A 19,340-nucleotide genomic window follows, 5' to 3' on the forward strand; every position below is an offset into this window, starting at 1 on the left:
GTTTATGTATAGATATTGAAAATAATTAATTAATGACTCGTTTAGTAATGTTTTCATTTATTTTTTTTTCAAGTTTTCGTCTAACTATTTAATATTTCTCATTTCTTAATTTTAAGAATTTGTTTCTTGAATTGTATAGAAATATTTTAAATAACAAAATTGTATTTATTGTTCTAGCTCATGTTTCCAGTTTTTTCAAAATAAAAAATAAAAGAACTATTTTGTTATTTGCATAGTAGATATTAAGAAAGATTATAAGATAAAATTGTAAATATTTAACTTAAAAACTTATTTTTCATTAAATTTTTAATTTTAAAATTTAAAATGCTTGCTGAAAAAACAATAAATTATTACTTAGTGTAAATAATATTAATAATAATAAGCAATTGTCAAACTTAATTATATTTTTAGTTGCTAAAAAAGATGAAAAAAAAATAAACTTAAAACATACCTAATAAATAATAAACAATAAACGAAAATATTACCAAACGAATTTTAAATTCTTTGCTTTTCCAATTTCTATATATTTTTTTGTAGATATAGGTCAAAATATTATTTTATCATTTTTTATTTAAAATACATGTATAAAAAATAAATATTACATAAAAGTTTGAGTATTTAATTTGAAAATTTATATCTCAGATAAAACTTTGTACTTACTTTAATCTAATATTTTAGTCAACAATAAATAATAAATGGTCTTTTTTTTCTTTGATAAAACAATAAACAAACCATGAATAATTTTCAAATGGAGTTATCTTTTTATTTAAAATGAACAAATGATAAACAATAAACATGAAACATAAATGTTACTGAACACGTTTTGTTTTTTGTTTTCTTTATATATTTATTATTACTATATTAAAAGGTAAATGTAATAATTATTGTTGACTAGACAAGAAATATTACTCGATTTTGAAGGGGTGAGAAATAGTTTTGAAACGATGAGTTTTTTAAGTAGATAAAATAACATTTAAATTAATATATAAATTTATTATGATATATATTATTACATAAAAATGGAACATTTAATTTGAAAAATTATATTTCATATAAAACTTTTATGTTTTTAAGCTAATATGGTGAACAATAAATATTAAATGTCCATTTACTTTTTCATAAAACAATAAACAAGAAGGAACAACTACTAAATAGAGTTGTGCTTTTTATTTAAAATGAAAAATCGATAACAATAAATAGAAAATAAAAAATGATAAATAATAAACACCATTATCGAACACCCTTTATTTTTATTTTTCTTTATATATATTTATTATTACTATATTAAAATGTAAATGTAATAATCATTTTCTGACCGGCCTAGAAATATTAGTCGAATTTTGAAGATTTGAGAAATAGTTTTGAACATGATGTGTTTTTTTAAGTATAATAACATTTAAATTAATATATAAATTTATTAGGATATTTGAAAAATTATATTCCATATAAAACTTTGTACTTTTTTTTTAATCTAAAATATTAGTGAGCAATATAAATAATAAATGTCTATTTACTTTTTAATAAAACAATAAACAATAAGGAACAACCGCCGAATGGAGTTATGTTTTACTTTAAAATGAAGAAATAATAAATAATAAATAGAAATGGAAAAAGATAAATAATAAACACCAAACAAGAATGTATGAACGCCCTTTGTTTTTTTTTCCTTTATTTGATTATTACTACTCTATTAGTAGGTAAATGTAATAATCAGTTTTACTTGGCTACAAATATTATGAAATTTTGAAGGTTCGAGAAACAGTTTTGAAAATGATGTGTTTTTAAGTAGACAAAAAAACATTTAAAATAATATATAAATTTATTAGGGTATATCTTTATCTTTTTAATTTTAAAAAATAAATATAACATATTTTGATAAATTATACAAAATGTTACTAACATTTGTGTTTAATTTCAAATTTGCCCTTCATATTTTTGTAGTCTCAATTTCATCCCTGAATCTCTTAATTGATTCCATAAAAATAATTTATTAACTATTTAATATACGGTAAAATTTGACACTTAATTTTGGTGAAAATTTTTATGCTAAGACTAAATTATTACGTATTTAGTTTAATAATTAATTTGTTATCCATTTGAAAATATCATGATTAAATCGTTATAAAATAAAATTCAAAAACATCAGCAAAGTCAAAAATAAAAGACGGATATATCTCGGAGCATAACTAGAAACATCGGGAGATTATGTTGCATCATAAAAAATTAGAGAGGCGAACATTAAAGTTGGCTGCAGTATCATTCAAGATAAAATTGACATTAACACCCTATAATCAGAGGACTATAATATATCACCATAGAAGATCACACTCACATCCATCTAGAATCGGATTCCGTTCAAGCAATACATCTTCTAAAGAGACAAGATTTAGATCTTATAGAAATCATATGGACCGTTGAGGAAGCTCTTCTTCTTGTAGAGGAGAAGAAAGTTGTGTCGTTCAAGCATGTTTGCATGGATCAAAATCAAGCGGGAAGGACAAAGCAATAAATGAAGGAATTTCGTCTGATTGGTTCCATTTTACTCCTCTTTGGCTTTTTGATGTAATCCACAGTGAACTGAAGTCTGTTTATTCTTATTTCATTACTTTCTTTCTTTAAAAAAAAAAAGATTAAATCATTATTTTAGTGAAAATGAAAGAATCAAATGTGATTTTTAATAAAAAATAAAAAATAAAAATCAACCATACCATACTCGAACTTCTGGTTCCAGAAAGGACTCGATTGAAATTGGGGCCAAACTAGAACGACAATTTTGTAATTTAGCCTAAAAAAACACAAACATTATAGAAAATAGCATTAATTCGTGATCGAGGGAGGCGAAGAAGGGAAATGGCCACAGGAAAGTGCCAACTGCCGATTAACAATTCGTTGACGGTTCATCCTTATACTTCCCCAGTTCCCCCTCCCACCATTCACAGCTTGAATTCCGAATTCTCGCCATCTCTTCGGTTCCCACTGTTTAGCCGATGTCGACTTCTTGGTCTTCTTCGTCTCCGGCGGTGTTTGCGATCTCCTCCGTCGAATTGAAGCCAAGCAGTACCAAGTGCATAGCCCCCTTCAGAATCGGCTCTTCTTTTTCTCGACGTTCCTTCTCTACACGCCCTTTGATTTCGAGGTATGGGTTCATGTTAGTGGTTCTTGAACAGCGGGAGTGTCAAAGATTGTCATAACTTGTGTTTGTTTAGATGTCTCCGAGTGAGCGAAGAAGGGTTTTGGACTGATTTCTGGAACTGGGTTGTCGTTAGGTTTTAGGGAATTTGGGGCTCTGTAGACTAAGCGCAATCTCATTTTATTTCTTTGGTTTTTTGTTGACGTGGTTAAGAAATTTCTTTGATGCAATCATTTGCATCAATTTTATTGTCTCATCAACTGTAATTGGTGATCTAGAAAATCGTGTCGTGTGCTGGCAACAGTTCTGAAGGAAGATGAGCCAAAAGTTGTTGTGGAGGAATCATGCCCTCCCAAGGCTGTCGATGGAGGGGAAGGAGTCAGTAAGGAAGGACCAGAAAGTTCATCCTCTAACGGATTGGATAAATGGGTTATTAAGTTTGAACAATCTGTTAATATTTTTCTCACGGTAAACTCAGCTGATTCGAATTTCGACTATCATGTTGAAGAGAACTGATTACGTTGAACAAACTGCATGCTCTTTGTTTGTGCACTATCGGTTCTGCAGTAATTGATCTGTTTTATCATGACTCCTTTTTACTAATCTTTCCAGGATTCAGTAATAAGAATTCTTGACGCATTTTACCACGACAGAGCTTATGCGAGGTTCTTTGTGTTGGAGACTATTGCAAGGGTTCCCTATTTTGGTGAGGTTTTAAGATACCTTGAGCTTGATTTTACTTCAAGCCTAGCCAATGTTAGAAACTTTCTTTTCGAGTTGCTACACGCTCTAACAAGTTGCAAGAATTAGTGCCTGTGAAGGTCCAAACAGGACATGTGCCTTGTTTGCTTCCTGGAAACATAGCTAATCTATAATAATCTTTAATTTTCTAGGACTTCTGTTCTCGTTTCTGGCTAAGTCTGTAATTTAAATGCAGTTTTACAGGTTATAAAAATAATTTAATGACTCCTAACGTAGAACATTTTCATTCACTGAAATTGAGTTCTCTCCTAAATATGCAGATAGATGTTCAATTTAAAAGAATTGATCTTACAGATAATTTTAATTTTGGAGCCAGATTGTACAGCTCCTGTGGATTTTATTTGAGGTTGAGGATGTTAGTATATAGTTTGTAATTGTTTTTAACACCTCCCTTTAAATTGCAGCATTTCTGTCGGTTCTGCATATGTATGAAAGTTTTGGTTGGTGGAGAAGAGCTGATTATCTGAAAGTTCATTTTGCTGAAAGCTGGAATGAGATGCACCACTTGTTAATCATGGAGGTAAAATATTATCTTGGGCTTCCTTTAAACTGCACATAATATCCTTCTCCTTATGTTGCCCCTAGGAGATTTCATGATTTCATCCTGATTATAGTTAGCAGTATTCCATTTTTGGTTTGTCCCAGCATGTTGCAGGCCTGTATTGATGATAGATGAAGGCTGACATAAGAATTTACTATTTCCTACAAGATTTTCCTTTTCAATCATCTCTATGAATTATTTAAGTTTGTGCACCCATTTGGAGATTGAATTATTGAATTAATGCACTTTTCTGACTTGAGTGCAGGAATTGGGGGGTAATGATTGGTGGTTCGATCGCTTTCTTGCTCAACATATTGCTGTTGCATATTATTTTATGACAGTATTTATGTACATGGTTAGCCCAAGAATGGCATGTAAGTATCGAAGCTGTAAACTTACAGCCGCATATACTCTCTTTCTCGCATCATGTTTTGCTCCTGTTCAGTTCACTTTTGAAACTGTAATAACTTACGAAGTAAACAGAAAACTGGCATGGCTTTCCTACTTTGTAAAACTAAGAAAGGCATTGAAAAAAATTCCCCGTTTGGCATCAGTTCTTGCGTACATCAATATAAAGTGGCTAGTTACTTCGGGACACCTTTATGCTTCTGCTATGCTTTAACATCTTCAAGTTTTTTGCATTGAACTTTTAATGACATCTTTCTCTATGGATATTGTTCTTACTGCAGATCACTTTTCTGAATGTGTTGAAAGCCACGCATTTTCAACTTATGATAAATTTATAAAAGCCCAAGGAGGTATGTTGGTTGCAGTGGATGTTACTGATCTTGATTTTCCTCTAGTTACCATTGTATTTCGAATGAGAATATCGTTCTGATGTGTTCCATTCCTTGTGTTTATCCATAGAGGAGTTGAAAAAATTGCCTGCTCCTGAGGTTGCTGTGAAATATTATACTGAAGGAGATTTATACCTATTTGGTAATTTCCACCTTTCTAACCACACGCACAGTTCTTTCTGTTCAAACTGGCATTAACAAATTGATTTCATGCAGATGAGTTTCAAACTTCCAGAGCTCCCAAATCACGAAGACCAAAAATAGGTAAATTTTGAAATATTCTTAAGTTGCTGTGGTTCATAGTCCAATATATCATAATATAAAACAGCCATGAAGGCATGTCTTAAACAAGAAGATTTTCTTTTTCCAAAAAAATGGTTGGAAAAAATAGGAGAAGTGTAGAAGCTCGCAGCGCATGTATTTGATTCTTTTTCTTTTCTTTTTATCTTTATAGCCTAGGAAGTTTTAAACTCCTTTCAGTTTATTAAGCGAGCTTTTAAATTACTGGGAGATTCTATAATACGTAATAGTTGATGTAGATGCAAGTCGGTCCCGTTGGATCTGTTGCATGTGTTAGAAAGTAATATAAATTTACATGCACCCCAGAAATTGATAAATGAAGGGATAAACTTTTCAAGTCAACCCCTATAAACATAGAAATGTTATTAGAATAGAACTATAAATGTTATTAGGGTATTAAGAGTATATTAGGAATTAAACAAGGAAGTTGTTAGGGAGATTTGTTATAGAAATAGAGTGAGCAAGAAATGATTGAGGTAGGCTATTATTGTTTAGTGTGGTCTACACGTAAGTAAGAATACTTGAGAGAGGAGAAAGTCCAAGTCTCTCGAATTAATTGATATTTATTGTTGTTCTTTTATCTTTCCATCTATTTCATTTGTTTGGGTTCTATCAACGCATTGTAGCAGAGATGTATTTTATAAGATAACCTCATTAAAATTCTTTACCATTTTCTTGTTATCTAGAGAGCTTGTACGATGTATTCTTGAACATAAGAGACGACGAAGCCGAGCACTGCAAGACCATGAGAGCCTGTCAATCGCACGGGAATCTGCGGTCCCCACATTCTTATTCAGAGAGCTCTCCTGAAGACGACGAGCCACTCTGCAACCTTCCTGAAGCAGACTGTGAAGGCATTGTAGACTGTATAAAGAAAGCTGTCACTACTTCCCCTCCGGTAAAGCAAAAATTATGATATATATGTACAAATATCACATAGAAAGAACATGTAGTTTCACTAGATTCACACATAGCAAACATCTCTCACACCTTCATATAAGAGAAGGTATCCAAGGTCCATAAATAGGTTGATTATCTTTGTAATACGAGGATTATGCGAATTATAAAGAAGTTCGAGTGTTATTTGTAGCGATGCCAAAGAAAATAAAACCATAGTTTTCTTTGAGCTTTGAGAATTCTCTGATAAATTAGGTGAGAAAAAGTCTCCTTGAATATATCTTTGTCCCTTCATAATTCCTGTAGTTCTTTTTATTTAGCTTTGTTTGGAACTTCTTTGTTTGAACTTCGTTTTAAGCCATTCAATATGTATTGAACTTTCTGTTTGGAATTCTATCTTTGGACACAAAAATAATCATTGTAATGGAGGAGTAGTTATCAAAATATTAGGTATGATTGAAGGTTGTAAACTGATCATCTTAAAGTATGATGAGTCAGTAGGATGAATGAAACAAACTTGCTTTTTGGGATGAGTCGTGGAGCAGATTGTTTAGTTGGAATGAGCTATATGTTTAATGAATTCATGAGTCTGTTTAAGTAAAATAATGGGGTGGGTTAAATGTTATTGATCCAAGTGGTTGTTTGTTTAAATTAGTTTAAGTGTGTGTTTGAGAGTTGTTGATGCAGAAATTTGGCTTCTTAGGGTTCCGTCAATATTCGCACCAATATTCTATAATAAAAGGATAACGAGACCTGCAAAACAGAATAACACTAAGACCAACATGGCTGTTGCCACACAGGCTCTGATGCTTAAGTTAGGAACGAAGTAGTTTAGTATAAAGTGTCAGGTATTGTGAGCATAACAAATAGTAGAGATTTGTAGCATACCTCAAAGTATTTTCCCTCTATTTATCGAGGGGAAAACCTAATAGAGATTTTCTCATATCCATAACAAGAGTGATCTTTGGCTGCAACTTTTTAATGCCAAAACAAAAGGTCGAAGAACCACTGGACCTATTATTGACCTTGTGACCAGGGTAGAGCTAGTTGGAGAGACATTAGCTAGCCTCTATCCGCATCAGTGGTTGATCCGTTAAAATCACTTACATTGCTATTGATTGTGTTTGGCAAATTAAAAAGTTGATTTGAGTAAAGTTTAAAGTCACTTTAAATTGACTTTTAAAGTATCACTTCGATGTTTATTTTGAAAAATAAATTATATATATATATATATATATAATTTTAAATAACTCGTCTACCCTTACTCTCAAACATTATATGAATTAGAATATTACATTTATTCTATATAGCTTCTATAACTTATATTAATGATATTGATTCATGGCTATTTAGGGGCTATTTAGTCTAAGGTTTGATTACGTCCTTGACAACAAGGTGTTTGAAATTATTAGTACTTTTATTGGAATGATTTTTGTCAAATATATGTGGGCGACAAAGTACTTAAGAAATACGTATATGTTTTTGTTTTGCAAGGCTAACATGTTAACTATAGCTTTTATTTATTTATTTTTCTTTTATTGTAAATTTCCAAAGAAATAATCATACAACAATATCAACAAGGCTAATGATACTCTATAAATAAACAAAACAATGCTAAAGGGAGAAAACATTTATAACAATATTTTAAAAAAATGTATATGTTTTGAATTTTATTGTCGAGTGGTTCCTATATAGATGATGTAGTGGCAATAATCTTGGTCCTTGTCATATCGTTTACCACGAGGTATTGGATTCGAGTTTTGTACAGATCACTGTATTGTTCAGCCAAGACAATTTATTTGTGACGTTAACTTTTACATTTTTGAAACTGAAGTATTATTGGTTAGGTTTACAATTTAAAATAAATGTATTGGTTCACACTAACTTTTTTAATGAAATTTAGTCTCTCTCTCTAGCTCGACTCGAAGGTTGGATGTCACAAGCTTTCTTGAAAATGTTCCCCCTCTCAAGTGAGAGAAAAACTCTCTATTTATGAAGTTTTTCATGTCTTTCGTGGGTCTGAGTTCAGTTAACTTTTGATCGATCGGTTAGATTTGAGCTAATTTGAGCTTTAGATTCGATTGAATTTGAACCCAATTTTTAAACTGATCTTTTCTATCCAACTTTTAATGAATTTTGGATTTTATTTGAGTTTTGACCCAATTTCCACGAGTAGAGTTGAGATTATTTAGCTTTGGACTCGATCATCTTATTTGATTTGCCAATTTTCATATCTTATAATTTAATTAGACAACACGGGTCATTTGTGACCTCACAATTTGCTATTGGTCAAAATTCATTATTAGATTGTTGTTATTAAATTTGTCGGTGTGATGACTAAAAACTAGTTCTTCTATCAACTAATAGATAAATGTCTCTTCCAATAATTTTAAGAAAATCAAAAGTGATTGATTTGATTCACGATTAAATATGTTATTGAGAAGAAAATCATCATCACTGATCGAAAATAGTAAAGGTTTTAAACCTCGATTCCAATGAAAATCTCAAGATATCAATTTCATGGAAATATCGATAAAATACTGACGTGGATGAATATTTATGTAAATGTTAAAGAAATTAAAAAATATCTAAATTAATGGATAAACATTTTTCTATTTTCAAATAAGTTAAAAATTGATTATATATATATATATATTAATACTTGGAAATGAGATTCAAACTGATAATCTCTTGCGATATTATGTATATATTAATGATAATATTTTTCATATTTTGTTAATTTTTTCTAATATGATATAAATTTCAATTTATTACCTCTTAAGTTGATGTCGAATCCATAGATACATAAAAGTATTGATAATGAATATTTAATACCATAAGTAGAATAACTATAATCATGCATGGCCTACGAGAACGATGTTTGATATGTACTAATTTTTTCGAGGCAAGAGGTTTGGTACCCCGTAACCGGTTTTACTTGACACACAAAAAAAAAAAAACCTACAACCATGCATGCATCTAACCAATTGATTTTAATTTTTTAACATATAATATTATTAAAAAAATGGAATTAATGAATGAATTAATAATAATTAATTAATAAAATAAACACAAAGAAATCTCCCGCCTAACGTGGGCAGTTTTGGCCCTCACAAAATATCTGTCCGAAAACAAAAAGCGACGCCAAAGCCAAACGGAACCCAGAGATTTTCATCTTTTGATTCCCTCTTTTTCTTCCTCCGTACGGCATCACCTACCCCTTCCCCTCCCTTCTTTAATCCTCATTCTCTCCTCCTTCAATGGCAGCCACAAGAATTTCTCAGGCTCTGGAGTAGCCGCTCCAAAATATCTTCACACGGAGGAGCAGCAGTTATGGGAGGCGGTTCAATGGCACCTCTGGTTCCTACTGTCAAAACCGAGCCCTCCGCCGCCGACTCCACCGCGCCGCCTCCTCCTCCGCCTCCGCTTCCTCCTCCTCCGCCGCCGCCGCCGGAAGCAATGGCTGCTGAGCTGGAAGCGGGAGAGCTGAATGCGACTGCGTCTGAGGCCAACTCCGAGGATTTGGACAAGGATATGCTGTGCCCCATATGCATGCAGATCATCAAGGACGCGTTCCTCACTACCTGTGGACATAGCTTCTGCTACATGTGTATCGTGACTCACCTTCGGAATAAGAGCGATTGCCCTTGTTGCGGTCACTTCCTCAGGAGCAACAGTATTTTCCCCAATATTTTGCTCGATAAGGTTCGCTGTGCACTGCTCATGATCGATTTTGGAATTCTTTTTGTTGATCGTAATTTGGCCGCTTCAGGAAGTATATAGTATTTGCGGTTGATGGGAAATGTGATTTTCCAATTTTGAATTGTTAGTTTTTAGAGATTTTATTTATGTTTCTCTGATCTCATGTCTGAATTGGCTTGATTATTTATTATAAATTTAAATGGCTCCTGTCATTAAAACAGAGGTTTTGGTATTTTTCAATGTTACTACTCGCAGTCCCGATTTGCTTATATGAATACCAGTTGAAATCACACGTTACTCTAATATTAGTAAAATATGTGTGGGCGACAAAGTACTTAAGATTTGACTCTGGAGAGTAAAACTTTGGTCCCGCTTAAAATGTTGTTGCACTGGAGATCCTTCAGTATTGTAAGAAATCATTGTTTAATGGTATTTTATTTAATAATGAAGCCATTTAATTATGGGTGAAATTTTATTTCTGCCCTTAGATTTTTCTATTCCTTACATTCTTAACGAACAGTTTGGTACCTACCAATGGAAGAGTAGGTGGAAAATGAATGTTTTCATCTATGCAGGAAACCTTTATATTTCTTAATGACAATCATAAATTGAAAATTTGTTTCAACAGTTTTTGATAAATTTTATCCGACTCCTCCTTTTTTGTCCCGATACTTATGTTTATACTTTGAAATAACTACAGTTTGGGTTCCTTCCATTGGGAATTTCGGACCAAATCCTATACTTGTTTGAAAGTACAAAGACTATAATTGCAAGTAGTGGGACTGGCAAAGTATAGGTATCTTTTTTTTTTTCCTTTTTATATCCGTGAGTGTCCAGGCTAGCTTACACGCACCTCGACTAATCTCACAGGAAAACCTGTCCTGAATTACTAATTCCTAAGGTAGGTGACTATCATGGGGTTTGAGCTCATTCTCTCTTAATTAACCGTAGCCTCTTTGGACCAATGAGCCACCCATGATGGTTCGGTAAAGTATAGGTATCGACATAGAATAAGTGGCGAATTACATGATTCAAAATAACATTTTAACATAACATTTGACTAGCAGCTAAGCAATGGCTTCACATTTTGTACCAACATGACAGAAGATCCTAAAATCTTCATTATGCAGTAGTTAAACTTAATGCTAAAATATTGTAAAGCTTTTATATCTAGTATCTGATGCAATAGTAAATTATTCAATTATGCTGATGATACCTTGGCCATTTAATCATTTCAGCTGAATGATCATGCAACAATGCAAAGCAACATGAATTTTTCTGAGAATATTACTATTAAATCAAGGGGCAGGGATTCAAATTTGCAATCTAGAAGGGATGTTAGTAATGCAATTGCAACTATGCACATGTTGACCTAACGTAAACTGACAATTATCATGTATTAAAGGAAATTATTGGACAAGATCTTCTAAATGTTGGGCAAATTGGATATTTTGGCTCTAAAATTTGAGTGATAGTTTGGAAGCTTCATGTTACTCTGAAACCAAAATTTTTTATGGCCCTGTCTCTGACTATATGTTAAGTGACTGTGTCATTATATAATTGCATTCTTGAATTATAACATTGAAATGCATCTTCATGTTTACTTGTGTACCAAATTTTGCAGTTGTTAAAGAAAACTTCTGCTCGTCAGATAAAGAAGACTACATCCCCATTTGGATATCTTCATCAGGCATTACAAAAGGTCAGCATAATTGTGTTACAGTTTTTTTTTTCCTCCAGAATTGTAAGTTACTATTTTAATGTGTTGATTTTAATACGTACTTCCTATTATTAGTCCCCCTCCATGCCTTCATTGTCCTCATTTTACAAGCTGGTTTTTCCTCCTGACCTTTATCAGGGCTGTGACATGTCAATAAAGGAGCTGGAGGAACTTGTAACCCTCCTTGCTGAGAAGAAAAGAAAGATGGAGCAAGAAGAAGCAGAGACAAATATGCAAATTTTACTTGGCTTCTTGTATTGTTTGAGAAAGCAAAAGCTTGAGGAGCTTAATGAGGTCTCTTTTACTTCAATTGTTGTGTTTGTTTCTTGCTTATTAAAGATTGCGTATGAGAAAAACTTTATGTGATCTTATCAAAAAACAAAAAAGAAGTCTTTTCTAAGGCTTGGTTGGAGTCTGCTTAGGTTTAGGTCACATGTATTAAAGGGTATTGTGAATGTATAACTTGTGTGGTAGAAGTTCCAGTTGAGTGTGGTGCATGTACCAAGTATTTTCTTGATATATAAATAGAATCTCTCATTGATCAAAACTTTTGTTAATTGTGTTAATTTATTTTTATTTTTATTTTTTTACCATTGTAGATACAAGCTGATCTTCACTATATTAAGGAAGACATTAGCTCTGTGGAGAAACAGAGATTGGAACTATATAGGTCTAAAGAACGGTACTCAGGGAAAATGAAAATGCTGGTTGATGACACTGTATCCACAAAATCACGGTCGTCATTGATCGACAAGCATGGAAATGGAATTAATTGTGGCACTCAACGGTCACAAGGCTGGATGAGTTCTGGGAATTCAGCCAACCCTAGAGCTGATGTAAAGATTCAATTAGGTTCCCAGGGACCACTTAGAAAAGATGCTTATTGTGGTTCAGATTTGCATTCTGTTGCGCAATCTGGACTAGCCGTGGCAAATAAAAGGCGGGTCCATACACAGGTAAAACTTTCATTTAAAGTATACCTCTATGGAAAAGCTATCATGATGGTTCAGTCTGGCTTCTTAATCAAACTCAAATTGGCATCTTTCTGTCAACAAAATCTCAGTAATCTGGAGATAGATTATTCGACCTCCTTAATGAATATTCTCCCAAAATTGTTATTTCTCGTTGGTTATTGTGAAGATTGTAGAGATCAGCTTCTTGGTTCTAGTGGTGTATACTTTTGAAAATATTATCACGAGTTCTTAACTAATTCTCTTACTAATCCAATCATTGAATGCCTTGATGCTACATTGTTTATGGCACCCTTTCAAAAGTTATGTGCATCTTTTAATTTTTTCCACTTCCTAAACTTGAATCTTCTTTTTGGTTGGATTTTTAAGGTAGGGCTCCTGGAAAAAGCTTTCTTTTAGGTTTTGTCCTATTTAAACTATTTTGCAGGTTTTGTGGATGTAACAGGATAGAAAAAATTAGGGAGTTGCTTTCATGTTGACAATGCTTGGAGCATAGTGCACATTTTACTATTTCTTTTTGTACTAGGGATGCCAAGTCTGTTGTTTCCGCTTCTGCTGAAAGTTTATATTGTTGGAGATTTTCTTGTACTGTTGATTCTTTTTAGTTGCTTAGCCTTTTTTTTAATATTTGTGTTCTGTTTTCATTTCAATTGTCCAATGGTGGCCAAACCTCCCCCAACAATGTGTATTGCTTCTGGTCAGGAGAAAAAGAAAGATTTGGGCCCTTAATTATTTTCTAAAAAAAGGAGAGGGACTAGGAAACGTCACCTAGAGCAAAGAGGAAATGAATGGGGAAACTATGTAACAAGTATACAATAAGAAAAGGGTGATCAATGGATTAGGACGAAGGAATTCTTTATAACTTGCTGAAGACTACTCCTTTTTATAATTCAACAGACTTCTATTTTGATGCAGCTCTACGTTATTTCCTTTTTCTTGCATTTTGTTATTGAGCCAAATTGATTTATTTATTTATTTTTGAAATTAGAAAATGTCTAGTTTTTCTGTGCTGATTAAATTCACGCAGCAATGCTATTATGTCAATTGATCTTTAGGTTTTTAAAAAATATATTTAAAAAAAAACATTGTTAATCAGAAATGGAGTGCCTACCTTACTGTTTGATACAATTATTGACATTTAGGACCTGTCTTTTCATATAGTTTAATGAACTGCAAGACTGCTATCTGCAAAAACGACGAAATTGGAGGAAGCAATTGTATAAACAAGAAGATAGAGATACAAAGTTCAACAGCGGAGAAAGTTACAATCCTGCTCTTGATGATTTTCAGTCTGTACTAACTTCATTTATGCGATATAGGTACAACTTTTATTTACTTATTTTAATTAATTGGCATTGGTTTCTCTTGTGAGTGTTGATTGCCCTAATTTATTTACTTCTGTCTTATGACATGGTCTAATGGATTAGCCGATTGAGAGTCATTGCGGAACTTCGACATGGTGATCTTTTTCATTCTGCAAATATTGTATCAAGGTGAGTGATTGTTGTTCACACTAATACATTGACATTAAACTCCTTTGGTTTGGGAGATTCTGCTGGAGTGATTCTTTTACAGGGTTTTTAATCATTCTTAAACTTAGTTTAATCTTTATACACTTTATTTATCATGGTATATTGAGCCTATGGATATTTGGTTTAATTCAAAAATAAGTTTAGTCAAACTTGAAGTTATTTTTTGCCCTAAGCTACCTCAAACCTTTTCCTCACAACTCAATAATGATGGACATGCAAGTGTCAAGGATCTTGGAATAATGAGATTCTTGTTATTCACTATTATTTTCGTGAATTACTTTGAACCTTCTTCCATCACCATCTCTATCCTTTTCTGAGATAAATGCATATTCATTTTCTTTAGGGTTTGTTTGAGTTGTTAAAATTCGGAAATGATAATCATGTCATTCTTGTTTCAGTATAGAGTTTGATCGTGATGACGAGTTCTTTGCAACTGCTGGTGTTTCCCGTTGCATCAAGGTTTTTGAGTTTAGCTCGGTAAGCATTTAATGGTTATTCGTTGAGAAGCCACAACGGTCTTACTTGCTAGAAAGACTTCATAAGAAAACTTGTCAATTGGATGTAGAAGATGGTGACACTGATTTCATGTCCAAAAATTTATTTCACACTTCAGAGAACTGTCGCAATTTGTTTGTCCTGTAAGTTAATATTCCCTTTCATTTGTTTGGTGAAACTTATATGTAAGAGTCAATCCATGGAACATTTGCATACAGATGTTATGAAAATGCCATCCCAAAAATCTTGGAATGGAAACTTATGCAAATTTTTTGAATTAATTGATGGAAGTTTAATACTCAGTGCACTTTAGCAAGGACACCTTGATTTGTACTAATCTTTTTAATATGTTTTGACTTGTTGGTTTTCAAATTTAATTTAATATTTTAGGACTTAATATTAATTTGGTCAATACTAGTGGATTGGATCATAGTATTAATTGATGTGGTTTGTTTATTATTTTTCTTGATATAAATCCTGAAACTTGTTTTATTAGTAAGTTAATAACAAGTAAAATATCAGAAAATTCATATTTGAATGTAGTGCTTAACTGAAAATTATTGGTTAATGCAACTTATATCTTTAAGTTTAAATTATTGTGGTTTTGCATTGATCATCTATGAGTGAAGGGCCTGACTGAACACAGTTCACAACAACACAAAATGTTTATGTTATAGCGAATGGCCACATGTTATACCTGTATCCCAATTTTGTTTTTATATGTATGTTTATAAATTATTGATAGTACTTCTTGTTTCCAGGTCGTAAATGAACCTACAGATGTTCACTTTCCTGCTGTGGAGATGTCCACACGGTCAAAACTTAGCTGCTTGAGCTGGAATAAATACACAAAAAGTCATATTGCTAGTAGTGATTATGAAGGAATAGTAACTGTTTGGGATGTAAATACACGTCAGGTGGTGGCCATTATCCATCAAAAGTTTTCTTAGCTTGTTGGTTGTCTCCATTATTTGGTCATGTTTCTCTTTTTTAACAGGCTCTTTTCCTTTTAGAGTGTTATGGAGTATGAAGAACATGAAAAACGAGCTTGGAGCGTTGATTTTTCACGTTCTGAACCTTCCATGCTTGTATCTGGCAGTGATGACTGTAAGGTATTTTACTGAAGAAAACACTCTTTTTGAGTTGGTGAAAATTATTGATCTTAGAAATTGGATTTGTGATTGATGGGCCATAAGTGAGGGTCAACCAGCAATTCCCTAATTTCTGTGATGCATAATTTTCAACCTTTTCAATGATTCACTTTATAGCAAAGAATATTTGACTCATCAACTGTGGCACTTGGAAGATGCTATCCTTTGTTGAGTCGTATCTGTTAATACACCGTTTAATTTTAGATCCATACTGAAACTGTCACAGGTAAACATGATTTGTAGAAATAGCCCAATACAATGGGGCATCACTCAGCTCTGGGTCTGATTAATAGTTTGGTCAGTTCTGGGTGGTCTTTTCTGAAACAAGTTACATTCTGCTTACTAACACCAATTTACAAAACTAGGTTCTGTTCAGTATGTTTTGTATGAGACTATCTCAGGTGCTTCTCTCCTTTAACAGGTCAAAATTTGGTGCACAAGACAAGAAAATAGTCTGTTCAACATTGACATGAAAGCAAATGTTTGCTCTGTCAAGTACAACCCAGGATCTAGCTTATATGTGGCTGTATGTCTATTTTTCTCTCTTAATACAAATATCATAAACACTGAACTGAAATTATCTTTGTTCGTTTCTGTGTGTATGATGATTCCTTTTAACCAAAGCTTTTCTGACAATCCTGATCAACCTTTGCTTGCACAGTTTAGCAAATCCTTCTCTCCCTAATACTTGAGTTTTTTCAGGTGGGTTCTGCAGATCATAATATCCACTATTACGACTTGAGAAATATCAGCCAACCTCTGCATGTTTTTAATGGCCATAAGAAAGCTGTTTCTTACGTGAAATTCTTGTCGAACAATGAACTCGCTTCTGCTTCGACTGACAGCACTCTGCGATTATGGGATGTAAAGGAAAATATGCCTGTGAGTCATCTTCTTGATATGTTGTCTATTGACATCCAAATTGAAGTTAAATCTTTATGAAAATTGTGCTCCTTTACCCCCTCTTCTTTTTGTCTCTCGTTAGTCTTTCTTGGCCTAGTATATTTTCTCTTGATTTAGTAGAATTACTAGTTGAGTTGAAATTCACCATCCTGGGCTGACTTTGAGGTTAACAAGTGCCAATGTAAATGGTAGGAGCTTGCAGGGAATGAGTTTAAACCACGTCGGTTACCTACTTATAATTTAATATCCTAAGAGTTACCTTGGCAACTAAATATAGTATGGTCAGACACTTGTCCCATGAGAATAGTCAAGGTGTACGTTAGCTGGTCTGGACACTCACAACTTATTATAAAAAAACTAATTGAGTTCTAATTTGTCTTTGCTATTTTTTACCTGAAATATTGACTCGTAATCTTTGGGAATTTACACACCAGGTCTGAAAACCTAAACATAAAACCATGTGAAAAGTTGCTAGACTCAAATATTTTCAGGAAAACATGATGTGATTATTTGTGCATACTGGAACTAGGAATCCTGTCATTGTTATGGCTTAGACCCCTTTTTCCTCTCGCTCCCTCCCTCCTCTCAGATCTCTTTAAGTTTAAAACCGTTCATTTCTCTGATAAGAAAATTTAGAATGTACATTATGATGTGAAGTTGGCAATTGGGAGAACTAACATATATATTCATACTGGTTACCGTATATTCGCACTGATTCGTCTCTTTATTATTTCAGCTGTGTGTGTATCGAGGACACACGAACGAGAAGAATTTTGTGGGTCTAACAGTAAATAGTGAGTACATAGCATGTGGCAGTGAAACAAATGAAGTTTTCATTTATCACAAGGTTATCATTTCTTTCCTATCAACATCTTATATTGGCTGCTATATTTTCCTTGTGATAAAGACGATTGGTTGAGATCGACGGGATTTACTTGCAGGCAATATCGAAACCAATGGCTTGGCATAGGTTTAGTTCCTCAGATTTGGAAGATAATGATGAAGATGCAGGTTCATATTTCATAAGTGCTGTTTGTTGGAAGAGTGATAGCCCAACAATTTTAACAGCAAACAGCCAGGGAACTATCAAAGTGCTGGTTCTTGCACCCTGAATCGCAACATTAGAAATGTCTTGAGACAAAGAAAAATGAAAAAGCAGGTACTGAAGTTTCATGCCTTCAATCTGTGTATATGGTGAAATACCACTTCAAGTTATAATCAGCTCTTAAATTTGGTTTTCATTCAACATCTGTGAAAGGGTTGATTATGCAACACTAAGATTTTTTTCCCTTTTTTCTTTTCTTTCTTTTTTGGCATGGCTATATTTAGTGGGAATGGGCTATTTGTTGGAGAAATGTTCATACATAGTTTGGAAACTGCAAATGTTTGTATATTTTCACTGGACTTTTGATTGGGAGAGACAAATAGGGATATTTGTTAAAGACTTAAAAGTTATGTAAAGTCAATGAAGAAATTTGGATATTATCTTGCGTTTTTTTAGCATAGTTTCACGTTTAAGGTATCTATTCTTTTACGAGGTTGGAGGCTCAAAGTTCTACTTGCACTAGAAAAACAAAAAATCGGAATAGTTGGTTTTTCACCAACTCAATTTCGACCCCATTTTAAATAAAATTCTGTCTCAATACCCTATAAAAAGGTTTTAAATATTGAAATGAATAGAGTATGTCTCAACTTCATGCAAGTATTGATAGAAATATCAATAAGATTCTACATTCAGCATACATTTTTGAAAAAATCACTAAAATCGATATATTTGTAAAAAAGTATATATTTAAATTAGCAAATGAATGTTTTACATCATTTAAATTTTGGTCAATTGGTTTATTTTGATCCATATATTTTCGAAATGTTGATTTTGAATTTTGAATTTTAAATTTTGGTTCATTTTAATTTCTATATTTTCAAAATATTTATTTTTGAGCATGTACTTTTACAAAGTGGATGTCTTGATTTTATTTTTCATCTCATTTTTCTATCACAATTTCAATACGACATTACACTTAATATATTTCTTACAATATATTTACGAATTTATATTAAAGAGTTTCAGGAAATAATTTGTGTCATAATTTTACAAATAAGGAATAAAATGGTCAATTTTTTAAAAGTATAGACGTTTTGAACTTACAAAGACTAAAATAAATTAAAGTTGAAAATGTATTGACTAAAATAAACAGAATTAAAATGAGCCAAAATTGAAAATATAAAGGCCAAGATAATATTTTAACCAAAAGTTAAAAAAAATTTATTATTAATATTTTAACCGTTGATATTTTTACGTCATAATAGAAATATTGATTCACTTTTTTTATATATATAAGACATATGAAAAATTTAGATAGAAATATCCACATGTCACCGAAAATAAATACCTCAACCGTAAGAATTGATGGGACAAAGTCAATCTAACCATAATTC

General features: G+C 32.4%; 2 protein-coding genes across 3 annotated transcripts; both read left to right on the forward strand.

The window, feature by feature from the left end:
- Nucleotides 1-2,813: 2,813 nt before the first annotated feature.
- On the forward strand, nucleotides 2,814-6,724 carry IM (Alternative oxidase family protein). Its single transcript, XM_022286996.2, has 9 exons — nucleotides 2,814-3,136; nucleotides 3,409-3,598; nucleotides 3,743-3,836; nucleotides 4,297-4,412; nucleotides 4,699-4,807; nucleotides 5,123-5,191; nucleotides 5,301-5,372; nucleotides 5,447-5,494; nucleotides 6,217-6,724. Exons 1-9 carry the CDS (start codon nucleotides 2,988-2,990, stop codon nucleotides 6,444-6,446), a joined length of 1,077 nt encoding a protein of 358 aa, XP_022142688.1. The 5' UTR covers nucleotides 2,814-2,987; the 3' UTR covers nucleotides 6,447-6,724.
- A 2,853-nt stretch (nucleotides 6,725-9,577) lies between these two features.
- LOC111012608 (E3 ubiquitin-protein ligase COP1) lies at nucleotides 9,578-18,386 on the forward strand. Of its 2 annotated transcripts, XM_022286813.2 has the most exons (13): nucleotides 9,579-10,132; nucleotides 11,754-11,831; nucleotides 11,988-12,143; nucleotides 12,449-12,805; nucleotides 13,982-14,139; nucleotides 14,248-14,313; nucleotides 14,751-14,829; nucleotides 15,609-15,764; nucleotides 15,861-15,959; nucleotides 16,420-16,524; nucleotides 16,701-16,880; nucleotides 17,638-17,748; nucleotides 17,843-18,386. In XM_022286813.2, exons 1-13 carry the CDS (start codon nucleotides 9,761-9,763, stop codon nucleotides 18,011-18,013), a joined length of 2,088 nt encoding a protein of 695 aa, XP_022142505.1. In that variant the 5' UTR covers nucleotides 9,579-9,760; the 3' UTR covers nucleotides 18,014-18,386. The 2 variants fall into 2 exon arrangements, with proteins under 2 accessions (XP_087977818.1, XP_022142505.1); XM_088121692.1 differs by lacking the exon at nucleotides 16,420-16,524 and having other exon boundaries at nucleotides 9,578-10,132.
- Nucleotides 18,387-19,340: the final 954 nt, after the last annotated feature.

The sequence above is a fragment of the Momordica charantia genome (genome assembly GCF_013281855.1).
Source record: "Momordica charantia cultivar OHB3-1 chromosome 3 unlocalized genomic scaffold, Mcharantia_2.0 BLBB01000003.1, whole genome shotgun sequence".
NCBI lineage: Eukaryota > Viridiplantae > Streptophyta > Magnoliopsida > Cucurbitales > Cucurbitaceae > Momordica > Momordica charantia.

Bases quoted from the DNA above. Each gene is read 5' to 3' on its own strand.
- IM (XM_022286996.2), top strand. From the start codon at position 2,988: ATGTCGACTTCTTGGTCTTCTTCGTCTCCGGCGGTGTTTGCGATCTCC. The intron at 3,599-3,742 runs GTAAACTCAGCT...TAATCTTTCCAG, and splicing joins CTGTTAATATTTTTCTCACG to GATTCAGTAATAAGAATTCT. The intron at 5,495-6,216 runs GTAAATTTTGAA...CTTGTTATCTAG, and splicing joins ATCACGAAGACCAAAAATAG to AGAGCTTGTACGATGTATTC.
- LOC111012608 (XM_022286813.2), top strand. From the start codon at position 9,761: ATGGGAGGCGGTTCAATGGCACCTCTGGTTCCTACTGTCAAAACCGAG. The intron at 14,314-14,750 runs GTGAGTGATTGT...TTCTTGTTTCAG, and splicing joins TCTGCAAATATTGTATCAAG to TATAGAGTTTGATCGTGATG. The intron at 15,765-15,860 runs GTGGTGGCCATT...TTTTCCTTTTAG, and splicing joins GGGATGTAAATACACGTCAG to AGTGTTATGGAGTATGAAGA.